We start from the raw sequence: 19,132 nt of genomic DNA, 5'->3' as shown, positions 1-19,132 counted from the left end.
ACTAGTCTAGGTTGCCTAAGTTTTGTAGAGATTCATTCCAAAAGCCGCCTGGAGTGTTTAAAATAGCATCAGAGTTGTAAACCATAGATACACCTGTTTTGTGTGTGTGTGTGTGTGTGTGTGTGTTATTTTTTAATTTTAACTCAAATTATACTGTACCCAGTTAATTTAGTTGGTTTTAATTTGAGCTTAACTGTTTCATGTCTCATTTTCATCCTTCAATTGCATATGATCATGTCTCTTTTTATTTAATATGATTTGAATTATATTTTTATCCTTTAATTTAATTTTTGTCTGCTTTAATTGGTTATTTTTCAATAAAAGCAGGCAAATGTTTGATATTCTTTAATATTCTTCAGCCACCTAACACTTTTTTTAAACATTTTAATTGGATTGTATTAAGAGAAAGACTCATACAAGTTAACACATACTCTCTTCGTTTAAAGATGTGAGGTATTTTTTAAGAAGTTGGATATTCAAAAATATAAGTCATTTTTAGTTTTTTGATGTATAATTATCATCTTTTTTTAAAATTTTTTTTATTAATAATGACTTTATATTTATTGTATGGTGTTTAATAAGAGTAAATATAAAGGGATAAAGTTAATTAAAAAATAGATAGTTATTTTATTAAGGATGAGATTTAATTAAAAATGTATTACATTTAAAAGAAATTAAATTATAACCCACATGAAAAGGGAATGCAACAAAATGATATTCACTTTAAATTATAATATAAATCATTATGAATTAATTTATATTCTAAAAAAATTGGATAAAATTTTTATTTTTTAAAAGTTTTTATACTTTTTTAATTATGTCATTGAATGTAATAATTATAACATTTCACTTATCTAAAATATTATTATTAATTGTTTAATAAAATAAGAATGTGATTGAAAAAATATATACAACATTTATTTAATATTTAATATTTTAAATTAAATAAAATTTTTAAAAAATAATTTATATTGTGATTTGAAAAGAAAAAAATTATATAAATAATCAAGAAAATAGTGATATTGTATACTCTTGACAGAATCATCCGTCCGTTTGGGGTTCCCAACTTGAATTTAAAGTTGTCAGAATTAAACATGGTTCTCAAGTACCGAATGATTTGTCATAAAGAGTGGGTCCGGAAGATAAAATAGAACCAAAAATCTTTTCCGAGTTGTTTTGGGGAAAAAAAAGAAAATAAAGCGATAAAATATTAAAATCAAGTGATTAAATTGAAACAAAGATTAAGGTAAAATATAAAAGATTAAGTGTATAGTTCAGCGTAATCTAGAGTACTATTTTACATATTAAAAAAAAACGATTACCCTCTACGAAGCGCTCACTGGTCAATAACTGCTACTGATATTGAGTTCTGGAGGTGGAGCATAACCCAGAAAACAAAAGGGCAACATGGATGTGCCTAAGATTTTCAAGAAAGCAATCCCGGGAGTTCATTGCTACTTAGTAGGAGTTTTGACAGAGCCATTCATCCAAAGGCCACACGACGAGATAAAGGAGATAGATTCGAGAATGTAGGGTCTATTTCATTCGCTGGAATTCGCAAGGCCTACCATATTGAGCATATGCCTATCTTCCTTGTGTCTGTCGAGTACAGTACCCTTGACGGCTTCATTCCTGCCCTGGATTCCTGCTTGGGCTGCACTTGTCACTCCCCAGCACTCTATTACTTCAGGTGATATACGGCTACTCTTGGAGAGGCAAGGACTCCCAAATGTGGAACATGAAAACGTATGCCCCTGATCAAAATTCGCCGACAAAAATAAACCAAAGTGATTAACCCGTCCGCCAAATCCAATTCCATTTGGGATGTCCTCTGAAGTGAAGTTCACAGCACACTGCAAAATAAAAACAGAGTGAATACGAGATCACTGCCATGCTCCCTATTTGCAAACTAGAGTTATATCACAAATTTCATATAATGATTAAATCCTCTTGAACTTCACACATTCAACCCCAATTCAAAAAGGAAACACTATTCGGTCAGCAAAATTATGACTCCAGCTCAGTGACAGATGAGGCAACAAGATAGTTCAACTTCTCCAGTGCCGAGTGCAAATCCCAGGCCCATCCCCCAAAAGAGGATAGTTACCCATTGAAGATTATTGTTTGCTCCAGTAGGTCTATATATAGAGGCCTTTGGAGTTAGCTGGAACAGGCAACATTTCATGTCTCCATAAAATTCAGCATGCCGCTCCCATGGTTGGGAAGCATATCCTCCATAAACACAACCTTCTTTATCCTTGATAATCAACATAGTAGGGCCTTCGTGATTTCTGCGTTCAATTTCAGAGTTAAGCTCCAATCCTTTCTAGAGTAGGTGCAATACGTAAATTTAATTATCATATAGCTTCAAGCAAATAGAAAGTATCTATCAAGCAGATCATCGTGGCTTTATTGCTCATAATACTTAGTAACTGATGTGTCATGCATGGTGCTTCCTTACGGTTCCAGACTGTACTGTGGTTAATAAGGGCCAATAATTCCAATCTCCTCTTGGTCTAATTCATGCAATTTATTTCATTACAAACCCATCATCTTGACAATGCAACATGCCCTTTTCTTTTACTACATAGCAACACAAGAATCTGACATCACTCATCAATAAAGTCTAAAGGCAAGATAATATGCTTACGAAATGTTGCCCAGGAATGTGTTAAAACTAAGACCATTCAAAGCACTATGATACAAAAGCTTCCATGCTTCCACTTCTTGCTGAGAAAGTGCTCCTCCAATATGCCACGCATACTCCTTTCTCAAAAGAAGAATGTCTGAATCGATGCCATCCGAATGCAATAGATGAGGAACTTGAGAACCCGGTCTTCCTAAGGAAGAAAAGCCAAAAATAAGAATAATAAAATATATCTGTAGCATTCTTCTAGATTTCCTCAAGACTAATCCAATAGCTTTTCATCTAGAATAAGGTAAAGTGATAACAATAGCATCATTGAATAAGAACAAATTACCTGAATCAGGTGGCATCAACAAGCTGCCAAGAAGCTTTCTCACAGATGGGATATGAGTACACCAACTTCTGAAATCTTCAAAAGACATAAACTCCTCAGTGCATCCTTCTTCATACTTTGAGAAAGTTGCAGCATTCAAAAATATGTTGACAGTGTCCCGATGTGAACTTGATCTAACTTCAGAATCTTCAATGCTCAACAGGTTGTGAAAAATTGCTATTAGAACAGATTCCAAATCAGACCTGCATGCTTAATGTGTCATATGCATCAAAACAATGAAAAGGGTAAATAAAGAAATCCAAAGAAAAAAGAAAGTGGGCAAGCAATTCCACAACAGCATTGGATATAATCAATATTGATAGAAAGATTACACTCCAACATTTAAAATCTACTGTCCTCCAATAAAATCTACACGGCTATACCAGAGAATATCAAGCCGGGTACTGATGTCAATGAAGCACAACTCTCAAGTCATGTAACTGAAACACATATATCGAAACCGAAGGAAAGAGAATTCCCGTTTCATTTAGCATCTAAAGATGATACTCCAGACTATATAAGAGTGCTAGTGACTGGAATTACTTTTCCATAAAGAGTAAGCAACAACAAATTATAAATAAGCAACCATATAGACACAATTAGTCTTGTACACAAAGTGTGCCATTGTACGATCGGACTTGTATTTAAGAGGTTGAGACCAAGAGGTTGCAGGTGAGTATCGCTATACCTCCCTAGAATATTATTTCCAGATACATCTAGTAAGCGAAAGATGAATTCATCAATTTCATCTTTTGTTCCTTTCTCATAAGCAGCCTGCAACACCAAAAATGAAACAAAACAGGGATATGACGCAATTATAGCAACAAAACATGATGATTATTGCCACAAAAACTTACTTTAGCAATAACAAGATCTTCGAAGGCTAGTTTTTTGTCCCCACGCTGCTGAGTAACCAAATAAAACATCCTCTCCCCAAGAAGGTCATCGAGTCCAAAATATGACTGTGACAGAAAATAGAATTTTCTGGGGTCGAAAGGGCAACGCTTGATTGATGATCAAGATAAGTATTTATTGCGGGGCACAAAACTGAACCTGAAAGACGGAGAGAGAGACATAGTCGCCGTTGCTCTGCGATTGAACTGCCAGAGACTTGAACAGAGTCCTTAAATCTTCAAGTTCCTTTTGAGTGAAAGCTCTGAAATAATTGTCCCAAAATATTGCGAGCAAGTTGATTTCTGAGAAATCTGAGTGTGTGAAAAGAAAGAGAGAGAAACCTGGATGCGGAAGCATATCGAGGATCAGAGGGAGGAGGTGACTGAGCGTTGCCCATGGATTGCTTTGCCTCGAACGCCTTGCTCCCCTGAATCTCCTAAGATCTCGCTGGAGGATTTCCAGTTTCTGAAAGTTTCGGCAACACGTCCTTCGTTTTCGTGGCATTTGCCTGGAGCCCCCGAAGTTTCTGAAATTTCTCAAGAAATATTAAAATGGAAAAAACAAAAATTTGAGAACTGTGGATTGGTGGAAAGAAAAGAAAAACCTCAATATGGAAGAAAACAGAATAGGAAGCCGGGGAGGAAAAAAAATTCTAAAATCGGAATGAGAGAGATCGTGCTACTGTTCTTCCCCTTATGCTTCAACTTGTTTGCTTCCCAAAACAAATTATTCAGTGCATTATCAGACCCGCGTCTAATCAACCTATTATGTTGTGTTTTAATTAATAAAGAAGGACAAAAATATATGATTTTGAATTTTGATTCAAATTAAAATTTATTTTAAATTATGATATAATTTTTTTATAATTTTAAATTTTTTTTACACTTTATTTATTTAAAATTTTAATTATTTTAAATATTTTATTCTTTTTATATTTTTACTATTAATGCCTTATAGTATTTATATGTTTTATCAACTAAAAAGTGAGAATGAAATTTTTAATTTTTAATTTTCATTTTGAATGTTGAACTTTTTTTATTTAAAATTTTTTAAATTATAAAAATAAAAATTTTAAATATATAAATTTTAAATGTAAAATTTTAAATCTAAAACTTAAATATGTAATCCAAATATTATTTTATGAAATTCATGCACTGAGGTAATTCTCTCTCCATTCCAAAAGATAAAACTGAAAAGGCCGCGTTATACTCAAAACTTGATTATTTCATCACCTTCATTTGATTTTAAAGTACAAGGATTTTAATAGTTAATTTAAGTTAGTAGAAATTAAAAAAATATATAATTAATTAATTTAAAAAATTTAATTTAATTATTATTATTATTATTAAAAAAAATAAGAAAAGGTATGAGAAAGAGGAAGGAAAGAAAGAAGAAAAAGAGACCAGCTTTCGGCGCGTCCGCATGCAATGATCATACATATAAAATAATAATAAAAAAAAGAGGAGGAGGAATGGAGCTTTCGGCGTAAGTGTGATGTACATAGATATATAAAAAGAAGGAAAGGAAAGCAAAAAAGAAATATAGGACCCACGTGTTTTTTTTTTAAAAAAAAACAACAAATGTCCTCTTCCCTTACATTTTTCTTCTCTTCTCACTTCTCTTCCGCGCACAAACAAAGCAAGCGACTGTGAGCAAGTTCATCGACGTAGCGTGTTTAAGTTTTAAAGGTGAGATTTCCTAATAGGATAATTAGGGTGAGATTTCAAGCTTTTCAAGATTAAATAAGTGTTTTAAAAAATTTTTCTTATTCATCTAGCTCCTTTAGTTTCTGATTTTGTGATAGTGAAAAATTTAAGATTTGAAAGAGGGATGAATTTATGTTGAATAAATATAGTTTTTGAGGTTGTTAGTAGTATAATAAATGTTCTAGAGTATAAATTTGTTGATGATCTTTGAATTTATGGCTTATGGATCAAATCATAGACTAAATTTTTTTTATCTGAAAATATATGTTGATTTATTGAGGTTTAGATGATTATTTGGGATGAGAAATGAATTATTATGGCTATAAGATTATGATTCTAAGCTAGAGACTCAATTTTTAATTTTTAAATATTTTAGGTGCGAATTTATGAAATAAAAAGAAAATTTTGATGATAGAAATTAGTTTAGAAGTTGATTTTTAGATTATTAATGTTTATTGATAATTAAAAGAGGAGTTAAAAATTTTACTTAATAGTATTAACTCTAGATTTGTATTAAGATTGAGATTAGGAATTATGTTATATTTTTAATTTTATTATTAAAATTATTTTATTAGTTTCAAAAATTGAAACTAATATTTATAAATCATATGTTATTTGTAGATTGTATTATTGGTGAAGATTGTGGTGGGAGAGAGATTGTAAAGAATAATTTATTTAAAAAGCCACAAGGTAACCATGCTTTTAATTTGTGATTAGTGTTACTTCATGTTAATTGGGTGATTATTGAGAAAATTATAAATTTTATAATATTGTATAATTGTGCAATATTATTATGAATTTGTTTGATTATTGTGGGAGGTGTTGGGAGACTTGCTATTGTTGTTATATTTATATGTCACATGGTACGCCCCTATTGGAACTCAATAGGTGGTTTGTAAGGGCTCAGGCTAATCTACCTTTGGCCGGGTAATTTAGTACCGAGTGAGGGTTACGGCTCGAGGTTAATGGAGGGATATAATGATGGTTGTTTATGTATATTGTAATATTTCTTATATTTTGTTGGAATTATATTATTTTTAATTCTCATTTAGTAAGCACACACTTAACTGTTTGTATACACTATCATAAAATTGGTTTTGGTTACTGGGACTTTTGAGTCTCATTATGTGGTTAATAATTTTCAGGAGAAGAGCCACGAGTGACATGTAGAGGAGTCCCAGAGGCTTAGTGGCATAGATCCACTGTCTCTTTTGGGTATTTGATTTATGATTTATAATGTGTTATATTACCAATATTAGGGCTTTTTGTTTATTGACAATTATATGAATATATAAATGTAATCATGCCTTTCAAACTATTTCTATTTTTGGTATACTTTGGATGGCTGTAATTTTAATATTTGATTTACTTTGAATTAGTTAAAATGGCATGATTATGAGGCCAAATAACTGGCTTGTGTTGAAAATTTACTAAATTGTTTATTTTACTTGTTGGGAGTATAAGGATAGACAAATGTGATTTAGTTTACTTGTTAAGAGTATAAGGATAGACAAATGTGATTTAGCCTAGTGGCATGTGGGAGGTGAAAATTTATCTGAAATGTTATATTGTGTGAGTTGAAGCCAATTATAAAATATTTTATATTAAAATTATTGATATAAAAATATGTGGGTGGCTGTAACCCAATTATGATTGAGTTAAAGTATTTAAAAAAAAAATTTTGATGTGTTATATTCCTACTCCATTGTATAACGCAATGTCACAACCTATATTTAAATAGAAAAAAATCTGTAAAGTTGTGAAGTCTTTGGAGACCTGCATAATGAAAAAAATTTCAAAATTTTCAAGAAAAATTCAATATGTTTTAGAATGTTTCAGAAGCATTTAGAACAATTTAGAAATATCTAAAAGCTTATAAAAAGTTCTAGAAACTTATAAAGAAATGTGGAGATATCTAAAATATTTTAAGATATTTTAAAATATTCTACATATATCTTGAAGCTCAGTCTTTAAAAACATCCTTATAAATATTTAGATATTTATTGTATATATTTTTATAAAATATTTTAGATGATAAATATAAACTGTAGGATTGGATTAATCTCTCCACCGTAAAGTAAAAAAACTCTAGGATAAGGGAAAAGTTTATAAATATCCCCATTTATAAACAACAAACAAAGCAAGCAAAGTTTTAAATTTTCAAGTTCTCTCATTCAAGTTTTCTTTTCTTTCGTATTCAAGTTTCTAATTTTTTGCCTACATTTGAGGATTCAATTGATTTAATTAGAATTAAAAAGTTGATCACGCTAAGGCCGGTTCAAAAATAAAGAAGTTTTAAGGCTGTGACAATAGGCACTGTATGGTTAAAAAAAAATAAAAAATCCGTCCATTTTCTTTTGCCAGTTTGCCTTTCTTTAGATCCTGATGGTCCTCACCTCACTCCTCAGACATTACAATTTTTTCTTCTTTGAAAGTAGCAAGCCGATAATTAGCTTTACTGTCATGAATAACAGAAGAGTACTTTTCATACGAGCATACTCAATCAAGCTTGTTGAGGTTACCTAATTACAGTGCTGTTCATTCTCCATCAAAGGAAGTAAGGAACAACTGTCAGGGCCTTGATCAATGATTTAGATCAGGGTCTTCGTGAAGAGTTGCAACATTACATGCTCTAGTTTTCAGCTTTTTTGCCGCTTGGTGGATGGAAAAGAGCAATTATGTTAGTGGTTAGCAGTTAGCAGGGTCTTTTAAGGACAAGCAAAAGCATGTGAGGCTGCAAACCTTTATTAAAGTGCCTTCAATTTAAATCAAATGCAGTACGTAATTCTCATGGAAAGCTCCTTCCTTCATTTCTCAAATTCCTCTCCCATACTAATTGATTATCATTAATGGCGTTACCTTCTTTTCCCTCTTCAACCATAAGCAATTGATCATCTGGGTTGCTCATTATCAGCCACCACTATCTTGCAATGAAAATGTTGCAGTAACGTGTGGGGCTGTGGGCATTGTCTACTAGTAATTCACAGGGCATGAGATATTTTCCTGCGGCGTCCATCGTATTGGTCAATACTCAGTGCATCGATGTCAATATATCATCATCAATATATGTTATAAAAGTTTAGATCCACACTATTATAATGTTATTTCAATGTTACTGATATCATTTTTTTATTATCTATTAGCATTCATTTATCAGAAGCAATTATATTTGAATTATTATCATGTTGGATACTAAATATGAATATTTCTTCTACAAAAAATTTAAACATTAGTTCGTATGTTGTGAGCGACTAGCTTTTTTCACAATACCCAATTCTCGTTTCCTCATATTATTTTCTGTTTATGGTCATCTTTGTGCGTCCATTACTCCATTCATGCTTAAACGGGCCCACATGCAAACTGATGGTTCCTACGTTTTACCCATTCAGCTGGGCTTTAGTCCAGTTTTGACAAGGTTTTGCTATTCGCAGAAGTAACGTCAATGTTAATTAAGCCGAACTAATTGGTTGTCACCGCAAAAAAAGTTAATTAAGCTAATTAAAAAATTTGTGGCAAGTCCAACTATATTTACAACTTATAAATACTACCATAAATCATTTTACAAATGTTGTACAATACACATAGAACCCACCTAGTTTTTTTTTATAACCCTATGTATGAGGAAGGATGAGTTAGGTTAGATACTGATGGTTTCGTTAATTCTATTGGTGCAGCTTCTTGTGGTGGTCTCATATGAAACAAACAAGAAAATTGGATTAAAGACTTCTTCAAATATCTTAGATATTATCCAAGTACAACTATTGAACTTATGGGTATCCTGGAAAGACTTAATATCTGCTGGGCTAAAAAGTTTAACAAAATCAATGTCTACTCTGATTCAACTGAAGCTCTATCGTTAATTCACAATGAGTTCTCTATCAATCACTCTCTTTTTGTTACTATCAATGATATTAACAATCTCATTATGTGAGATTGGAATGTTATCTTTGATCACGTTTTCAGAGAAGCGAACACTTGCGCTGATTAGTTGACCCACCAAGCCTCTACCGATAATTTCAATGTATTTATTTTTAACATTGCGCCCCTTGGTTGTAGGGATTTTTTGTACGCTGACATGACTCAATATGTTAGGTAGTACGGTCTTTTCATGATCTCCCATTAAAAAAAAGATGAAAAATTTAACTAAAATCAAAATTTTTTCAATGAAAAATTGAAAAAGTAACATTGCTAGTGATAAAAAATGGGGAGAGTGAAACCGCTAACTTCAAATTGGAGGGAAAAAAATTCCATTTTCATTTTGTATTTTATTTCTCTTGACCTGCAAATGATGATATAGGCCGGATCAGATGCTTCCATGTGATGTGATTGATCTAATTATTAAACTACGACGGAACTTACATGATCTGCATATAGTGCAAAATACATGTTTTAATACATGTGCTCCTCACAAAACGGCGTTAATTCAATGTGCTAAGAACCTGGAAACGACATCAAGGGAGCAATATAATTAATTATGTGGCCTAATTAGATTTCTACAACACAGCGTGATAATATTTGCGAAACGGGGAGACTCTATTCAAGTGTCACGTGAAAGGGTGGATCCTGGGATGAGGTAAATCTCGCTGGTGCTTGCCTTACAGTGTTTAATGAAGGCATTGAAGGATTTCTGGTTGAGAAGTGCAACTTGATTTTATGCATAAAATAATGGGGGTTGCTTTACTTCAACAGATCCGCGAATTGAAGTCCATCAATTTAATTCATGTGGTTTCTGTTATTACAATCCCCATCAAACCAAAAAAAAAAAACAGAAGAACCATGGGTGGTTAACTGGTTATGGTGTGTCGTTAATAGTGCTGTATCTGGTGTTGGTGAGTTTGGTCTGCACAAAAAATAGATCCTTTGTTAGCGTAGGACTGTTTCACTCAGACTAATTAATAAGCTACTAGTACTGTATAATTTATGGCTTTGGATCTGCTTGATTAAATTGTTCACAATACCTCTGCGTAAATGCTGCAGCGTTCAGTGCATAGTGGTTGAAATCTTTCTGAACACTGTCATTTCAACAATAATGCATTTTAATTTCTTAACAAGTTTAAATCAAATGTGTGTGTTGATAAATTTGCTGAAGATATGGTGAGATATTTATCGATTTCCATCCGTTTTGTTTTGTTTTTGCGGGGGAATTGAATACCACTTGTCTTTGAAATTTGAATGCTGGACTGGGCATTAATGTTTTACATCGAGTTTGCGATATTTCAGAAATCTCCAAAAGACAACGAAGAGAATTTAATTTCCTGGAGGTTGATAGATCCAGAAAAGCTGGGTCAACCATTCATATAATAACAGCCCAAAATCAAGTCAAATTTCGAAGCCTTTAGATGTGTCAAGAAAATAAACTCTTCCCCAGCCGTCCATCTCTCACTTTAAATATTGCTGGTCAAATAATCCTCTGCCAAAATGCAAGTATGATTTCATGTTAATGTAGTTGTTTTTTTTTTTTTTTTGTGAATCGAGATTTATTCAGCACTCCTAACTGAGTTGGAAGATAACGTCTAGTTACTAGTCACATACTCCACATGAGAATTAAAGACGCACACAGTGACACAGACAGGGACTTTTCTTTAAAGCAAAATGAATTCGTTGCTCGTCCATCTCCAAAGTACGATGTCACTGCAAATTCATATAAAAAGCTGTTACTGTCCGCAATATTGCCTCTTACCACTGGCTTCTTCTTGTTACCTTTGCTGATACAAATGTGTGAGGACATAGTTTCTGTGCGAATAAAAAAAAGCTCTTGCTTTTCTTTCGCTGTGAAATTAATAAAAGCAGAGTGGTGGTATTGTTTGCGTTACTGTAATAATATCTATTTCATTTTCACTTGCTTGTGTTACCCTTGGATCCATAATTTTCTGGAAAAACGGGAGCAGTAGCGACTGTGTTTGCCTTGAAAGCCCCATATTCTCATTAATGAATTGGCCGATATATTATTATTACGTGCTTATCCAAATTTCAAACAAGATAGCATAGTTGATTCTAGCTCCTGCAGTTCTGGTGGTTCTCATTAAAGATTCAACTCATTACAGGCAAAGCAGCTTAATATTTACTATGAAATTAACCAAAATGATCAGTTATAGGTTAATGCAATTATCCCTCATATTAGTACTATTACCAAGGAACTTATGTGTCAGCAGGAGATATTAATTCACAGCTCTATTTTCTGCCCAAGATTACTAAGAAAAGGAAGGGAAAAAATCACCAGAGCAGGATTTGAGTCTCTGTTTATGCCAAGTTTTGAATTAAGAAAATCTAATCAAAACAAACATGAAGTCAATTATGCTAACGCACGCAAAATGTCTATACCGAGTAAATAGCCGTATGAATCTGCGGAAAATGGAATGAAGATGGCTGGCAGTGCCATTAATTTATTCTTGAACGCAAAACAGGGGAAGGAGGGAATTATAAAATATTAAAATTAAATATGATTAAAGTCAACCATTTCAATTTATGTGATAAATATAGATGCCAGCTCGTTGAGCAGATATGTATTAAAAAAACCATAAAAGAAGCAAATGGTAGATGGAATAATGGAAGGGAACCGCTACTTTTTTGAAAGGTTGGTGGTACTTTGATTTATGAATATTGATCGTTCATCTGCGATGGTTCAAGTGAAGATAGATATATAGATAGATATTGTCCTTATTTGTCACCCATGACCATGAGATACAGTTGTCTATTTATAGTAAGCCGCAACACATCATTTAAAGCAAGTTCCATGAACATATGCCACGTTGACCCTGAACTTCCTCGTATGGAAATAGAAGCTGTTTCTCTGCACTTGGTCTCTCTCACTCAACTCTCACCCCACCTCTTACAATTTCCTTCACCCAGGGTTTTGGTTAGTAAATATACTTAAAAAGGCCTGCATCTTGCTTTGCAGGCGAGGGCGAAAACCTTTAGAATGTTAAAATGACAGTAGTAAATTCAGAAGGGTTCCATCATTTAGAGACTGAAGCTCCAATCCATTGTTTGTTTCCTGTATATGAGGAAGCCTCGGAGGTGGAGTCTAGTAAATATTCCATTTCCATAGCGTCCTGTTGTGGCTGCCCCTACTCTTACATTGACAAATCATGAAAAAGGATTCAGGGTATAAGAAGCACACCAACGTTTTATAAAGAATCAATACATATAATATAATGGTCCCCGTAATGAAACACGAGGAGTCATGTGATGTCTGTTGAACAGTGGACAAATCCTTGTACTGCGTAAAGCAACTCAGAACAGTCAAATGAGACAGTGAGAAATCCGTTCACTCCCATTAGGAGCATACCTTGAAGAGTCAGAGGAAAGGGTGCTACCTGCTATCTGATGAGAGCCAGCCATTTCTGTTAACATGTGGTAATTTAAGAAAATGGACATGTCATGCTTAGTTTATTCTTACTTCAAACTACAGTTGAAAAACGTTAGCTAGGCAAGGTTTTCCATGGTGAGTTGCAGGAGTATCGGAAAGGAATGATGGGTTATTGATAGTATTAAATTTGTTGGGTGGGGTTGAGATTTTAAATGAGGGTTTAGGTTCTCGTGTGTGATGGATTGGTGTGAGACTCTTTAAACACCGACTGCCCCAGGCAATGAATGAAGAAAAGCCATTTGCCTGCACTTCGTAATTGCATTATTTACTCCAAATTTCCCCTTCCTGCATACTTCTTGGGATTTTTCCAGCAATTAATTCTTTTCCTGCCCTCAATTTACACTATCTTCCACCCAATAACTTCAATTCAATTCCATCTCTCTCTCTCTCTACGCTATTCTCTCCACCTCTCTCCCACAATTTAATTAAGCTTTAATTCACCTCCCCTCATTTTCCTTGTATAAAATGGCCTCCAATGTTCAGATCATCCCCACAAAACACATCATATTGGTGTTGCCGGATCTTGATACTATTCTTCCAGCTTTTCCATTCTCTTTCTGAGGTCCATCCCCACATCACCAGGTTCCCACCTAATCAATTCCAATCCTCTCCCTTCGGAATCGTTTGTTTTGTGTTTTTCCATTGCATTGGCCATTGAGTTTTCGATCTGACATTTCTTTCCATTTTTCCTCGAAGCAGGTGACGCGGCGCAAACCATGAGTCGCAGAAACGGAAGCGGTCCAAAGCTTGACTTGAAGCTGAACCTATCACCACCGAGAGCTGACCGGAGACTGGAGTCTCCCAGCAGATCGGCCACGGCGTCTCCGTCGTCCCCGCCGAGCTCCTGCTTGTCGTCGGAGCTCAACCAAGAAGAGAACGGTCAGAGATACTCGAACAGCCCCGAAGCGACGTCGATGGTGTTGGTGGGATGCCCTCGCTGTCTCATGTACGTGATGCTGTGCGAGGACGATCCCAAGTGCCCCAAGTGCAAGAGCACCGTTTTGCTGGATTTCCTCCATGACACCAACAACCCCACCGGAAGGAGGAACTAGAATAGCATTCCCCTGTTTCCCTTTATGCAATTTCTCGTATGCTGCTAGGACATATTAGCTTTTTAATCCTAGGAATCTCTCTGTTAAAGTTTCCTTTTCTCTTTTGCTCTTCTATAATATTTTTCCCTTCCGAGAGTAGTGCTATGTGCGCTCCACTTTTGCCATATCTTTCCACTATTTCAAGTGGGGTCAAAACAGGGGATTCAAAGAGGGTGAGAGAAAGTGGAGCGTGAATAGCACTATTCTTTCTAATCATATATACAGAAACAAACAAGTTAGGGGGGTTTCTCAGAATGCTAATTGCGGATATCTATGTGTATGTGACTATCTATCTTCTGGGTTCAGGTTTTTCTGCTTCGCTGGCTGCAACAATGTAATTACGGCTACAATGAATCTGTTTCCCTTGAATATCTGAATCCCTTCTTTTGCTATTGCTTTCAAGTTCTAACCACCGTAAAACTTAAAATGGCAGCGCCGAAAAAGTTACCGTTTAACGCCATGCTGGAACTGGTAGATCCTTTGTACCAACTCATAGTGGCTGTTAAAATGGTTTTCAATGGAAGGCCCACTCGCGGGTAGGCCGATCTGCTTCTTCCACATGATTAATATGTTCATGAATCAATCTCGTGAACTACTACCACCCACGTTCATCAACAGTATTCAAACATTCACATTTACTTGTCTCGATATCATTACTTAATTTATTATCGTTGCCCCGGGGGGGTGTTTATAGCAGTGAAGTCAACAATGACTCATTTCCACCTCAGCATGCTAGCCATCGCTCTATTTGCACACGGTAGTTCAGGTCTGGATTCCGTGGCGGCAAGTATAATCGAACATTCATCAACCATACCTACAACTCCAATAGTAACCCTTATCTGACACTATCAAAAAAATTAAATTTTTATAAAAAATTGAATGATTATCTTTAATTATATTTATAAAGAAGTAAATAAATGTGCTGATCTTTTAACCTATCAGCTTTCATATAATATTTTTATAATTTTTAATGTTCCGCCACATAAATGTAAAAATTTTATGATTTTATATATAACTAGATCTTGATCTTTTTACACAATTTTATCATGGCTTTGTGATAATATATATATATATATATATATATAATCGGACATCTGAGACAGAGAATCAACATCCTCAGCTTAGAGTGAAAAGGTTGAGTTTGTCGCAGTAACAAGTGGACAAAGCGAGAATTAGCAACAATTTTGTATGAGCGTGGAAACAAGAATGAGTGAAAGGTGTGTGGTGAAATACATAGAGGTTGCTAGTTCGGAGAGGAAGGAAAAGGGGGTACGGATTTAAGGAAGGGAAGAGAGAGTTGGGTTGTGGTAGTTCCGAGCATTGAAAAGAAAGGAGGAGATCGTATTAAGAACATTAAAAACTGAATAAATGCAAGAGTAATTGAGACAGTTGAGAATAATGAAGGAGAAGCTCTTGCGTCAGATGATAAATGCTGGAAGAAATGCATTCAAGAATTTTTTATAAAAATTATTCACACACAAAAACTAACGGCAAATTATTATTTGAGGGAAAATAAAAAAAATTATCATTCTTTTTATTTAAAAATATAAAGTATTTTTAATTAAATCTCATCTTTTGAAGTAGTTATTTACTTTACAATTAACTCTATCTTTTTATTTATTCCTATTAAATACTCTATAATAAATATAAAGTCATTATCAATAGGGGTACTTTAAAAAAAAATAATTACATTTTGAAAGACTAAAAATAATTTACATTTTTTATCATTTAACTCTTTAATTTTTTTTTATATTTTTGTTAAGAGATAGTATTCTTTAACAACAAACAATTTTATATTAATTTTTGTTTATAGATAATTTTTTTTAAGAGGTCATTAGATGTGATTTTTTCCCCGCGCATTTTATTTCCTTTCCTCTTTTTAGCCCATCCGCTCTTTTTGCCTCCTCCTTTCTTTCACGTACCTAATTTCTCTCTTTAAAATGCTCCCCTGTGTGCACGCCTTCCCTCCATCTCCTGCTCCCTACTTTTTGCTCGCTTCAATCTTGAATATAAGATCTAATCCACAGATTTATTTTAATCTTAAATATAAGATCTCCATATTCTTTGTTAATATCATTTAATATTAAATAAAATATTCTGACTTCCTTTCTGTTTTATATTAATTACAAATACTTCCTTTTTATTCTTAAAACACATATAAACCTTTTTTAATATAAATAATTACAAATCATTAGTTGACTATTAAGTCATATGTATTGAATCAAATTATCTCTATTTAAATATAAATATTATTAAAACATCACTTAAAATATTCAAAAAAGTTCATGTGTATATTTTTTATTTTTTTAATTATATTTCAAATCTTTTAATTTTGTAAACATATTTATATAGTAATTGTTAAAACAATTCAAACACATAGTTAAAAATTTAATGAAATAAAATTTTAGATTATTTATTTAAATATTGACATATTTAATTATTTAAATTTTTTAAATTTGGGAAGGAGGGTAGACAATTAGATCATAAAGGCAAATTAATAATCTTAAAATTTTAACATAATTACAAATAAAAAATTAAGTATTTTAAAAAGTTTAACAAAATATTCCTAACCATATTAAAAATTGAATTTAATTGCAACTATTCAAAATAGAGAGGAGATCTCTTTAATTTTATCAAAATATAAGGAGATCACCGTATTTTCTCTTTAATCTTTTTATAATATCATCCTAATTAATTCTTTAATTTTTTTCTTTCTTTCTTTCTCCAACACATTTAATTAAAGAAGGTTATTTAAAAGGAAGCAATGCACATTATTTTCATATTAATAATAAATAATCCATTTAGTCAATTTTCATATTTTTGTGAATACTATTTATTTAATGATATTATTTTTGATTGAGTGTTTTTCATAAACTATATTATTATGATCATGTTAATATTTTTTATTGTTATATTTTTTGATCTCTTTCAAAATTTAAAATTTGTTTTAGGAGAATTTTATTTAAAGACCTAGGAAGAAATATATTTTCTAGTAGGTTTCAAAAGATTTCAAACCCTTAATTCAATCCTCAGGAATTAAATTAAAAAAAAGTTGAATGTAAAAAAGATAAAAATACTTTTAGTTTAAATATTTTAAAAAAAACTACTAGCCACCATTGTTATAGCACTACCGATGGTGACAGGAGCCTCATTAGTGATGGCAACCACTGTACTTTTATTGTTGGAGCTTTAGCTAACAGTTGAACCACCATTGATTGTGATTGGAGAATTATAAAGAATTAATTTCTTCAAAAATGGCCAAGATGGGTATAAAACTCAAAATCCCTTAGTTTATCAAAAAATTTTAAACCACCAAGCCACTTAATACATTCAATCATATAATACATAAAATTATATATATAATAAACTTTATGTCCAAACCACTTGATTATTACATTACTTGTTAATCGTGTAATTTTACTTGTCAATACCTTAACAGAACTTATTAATTACTTAACTTTTCTTGTTAACACCATGACTCCTACAGTAGAATTAAATTACTTATTAATCGCATAACTATACTTGTTAATCCCTTAACAAAACTTGTCAATTACTTAAGTTTTCCTTGTTAAGTCATGACTCTCACAACAAAGCTACATTACTTGTTAATCACATAACTGTAGTTGTTAATATTTTAACAGGACTTGTTAATCACTTAAATTTATTTGTCAAATCCATGACTCCTTCAATTGAACTGCATTACTTGTTAATCATGTAACTTTACTTGTTAATTATGTAACAATACTTGTCAATTGTGCAGCTTAACTTGTTAACTATGTAACTTTACTTATTAATTCTGTGACTCCCTCAAAATTATTTGTATAATAAATTTTATTTTCAAACCTCTTAAGTATTATGATAAGAAGTATACTTGTTAAAGGCCTAATATAGCTTGTCATTTCTTCAATTTTAACTGTTAATATTGTATTTGTTTTTTAGGGCATTGCTCTCTTTCTCTCTATATGTGCGCGCGTGCGCGTGCGCTTATATAATTGACTATCTAGTTTGATGAATATTGATAAGGGAGACTCGACTGTCGTTGCTTTCGTTATTTGACAAATTCAATTTTTTATGTAAATTATATATTCATTTAACAAGTGATAATAGATAATTAACAAGTATTGTTGAAGAATTAACAAGTAAAGTTATGCAATTAACAAGCAATTAACAGTTAAACAAATCTTATTATGGTATTAACAAGTCAAGTTATATAATTAACAAGTATTGTTGCGTAATTAACAAGTAAAGTTACATGATTAATAAGTAATGCAGTTCAGTTGGAGGAGTCATGGATTTGACAAATAAATTCAAGTAATTAATAAGTCTTGTTAAGGTATTAACAACTACAATTATGCAATTAACAAGTAATGTAGCTCTATTGTGAGAGTCACAAACTTAACAAGGAGAGTTAGGTAATTGACAAGTCCTGTTAAAGTATTAACAAGTATAATTATGTGCTTAACAAGTAATTTAATTCTGTTACAGGAGTCATGGGGTTAACAAGGAAAGTTAAGTGATGAACAAGTCTTATTAAGATACTAATAAGTAAAGTTACACAATTAATAAGTAACACAATAATTAAGTGGTTTGAAAACAAGATTTATTATATATATAACTTTATGCATTATATGATTAAATGGGGTTGAGTGGTTTGGTGCTCCAAAACCTTTTGGTAAACAAAGAGGTCTTGGATTCTACACATATTTTGGCCACCTTTAAAAAAATTAATTCTCCATAATTCTTCAACCACCACCGACGATGGTCCAACTGGCCACCTGAGCTTTGGCAAAAGAGGTCTAGTGGCTACCATCGCCAACGAAGCTCTAGTCATTGATAGTGGTGCTCTGGTAATGGTGGTTGGTGGTTTTTTTTTTTTTAATATTTGAATTGAGGGTATTTTTATGTTTTTTACATTTAACTTATTTTCAATTTAATCTACAAGGATTGAACTAAGGTTTTAGAATCTTTTAAGACACATCAGAAAATATGTTTCTTCCCAAATCCTTAAATGAAATTCTCCCATTTATTTTTAACTTAATTCAATTTCTTCCT

The 19,132-nt window shown here is 32.5% G+C and overlaps 2 protein-coding genes across 4 annotated transcripts; one reads left to right on the top strand and one right to left on the bottom strand.

Moving 5' to 3' along the window:
• Positions 1-1,229: 1,229 nt before the first annotated feature.
• LOC129306517 (uncharacterized) lies at positions 1,230-4,654 on the bottom strand. 2 transcript variants are annotated; one of them, XM_054947155.1, is made up of 9 exons: positions 4,519-4,654; positions 4,256-4,440; positions 4,074-4,176; positions 3,878-3,982; positions 3,709-3,794; positions 2,982-3,223; positions 2,651-2,840; positions 2,108-2,291; positions 1,230-1,853 (listed from the first exon to the last, which is right to left on the bottom strand). In XM_054947155.1, exons 2-9 carry the CDS (start codon positions 4,309-4,311, stop codon positions 1,542-1,544), a joined length of 1,278 nt encoding a protein of 425 aa, XP_054803130.1. In that variant the 5' UTR covers positions 4,312-4,440; positions 4,519-4,654; the 3' UTR covers positions 1,230-1,541. The 2 variants fall into 2 exon arrangements, with proteins under 2 accessions (XP_054803130.1, XP_054803129.1); XM_054947154.1 differs by lacking the exon at positions 2,108-2,291 and having other exon boundaries at positions 1,713-1,853.
• An 8,531-nt stretch (positions 4,655-13,185) lies between these two features.
• LOC129307255 (protein GL2-INTERACTING REPRESSOR 1-like) lies at positions 13,186-14,471 on the top strand. Of its 2 annotated transcripts, none has more exons than XM_054948160.1 (2): positions 13,186-13,571; positions 13,686-14,471. In XM_054948160.1, the coding sequence occupies exon 2, from the start codon at positions 13,706-13,708 to the stop codon at positions 14,039-14,041; it is 336 nt and encodes a 111-aa protein (XP_054804135.1). In that variant the 5' UTR covers positions 13,186-13,571; positions 13,686-13,705; the 3' UTR covers positions 14,042-14,471. The 2 variants fall into 2 exon arrangements, with proteins under 2 accessions (XP_054804135.1, XP_054804134.1); XM_054948159.1 differs by having other exon boundaries at positions 13,192-13,571; positions 13,689-14,471.
• The last annotated feature ends 4,661 nt before the right edge of the window (positions 14,472-19,132 follow it).

Source organism: Prosopis cineraria, unplaced genomic scaffold (assembly GCF_029017545.1).
Source record: "Prosopis cineraria cultivar Desert tree isolate PC_DT_omini unplaced genomic scaffold, ASM2901754v1 PC3, whole genome shotgun sequence".
NCBI classification, from domain to species: domain Eukaryota; kingdom Viridiplantae; phylum Streptophyta; class Magnoliopsida; order Fabales; family Fabaceae; genus Prosopis; species Prosopis cineraria.
The sequence above is the reverse complement of the archived record's forward strand: the minus strand, read 5'-3'. Positions and strand labels throughout refer to the sequence as shown.

Bases quoted from the DNA above. Each gene is read 5' to 3' on its own strand.
- LOC129306517 (XM_054947155.1), bottom strand. From the start codon at position 4,311: ATGGGCAACGCTCAGTCACCTCCTCCCTCTGATCCTCGATATGCTTCC. The intron at 2,841-2,981 runs GTAATTTGTTCT...TTTCTTCCTTAG, and splicing joins GTTGATGCCACCTGATTCAG to GAAGACCGGGTTCTCAAGTT. The intron at 2,292-2,650 runs GTAAGCATATTA...AATTGAACGCAG, and splicing joins ACATTCCTGGGCAACATTTC to AAATCACGAAGGCCCTACTA.
- LOC129307255 (XM_054948160.1), top strand. From the start codon at position 13,706: ATGAGTCGCAGAAACGGAAGCGGTCCAAAGCTTGACTTGAAGCTGAAC.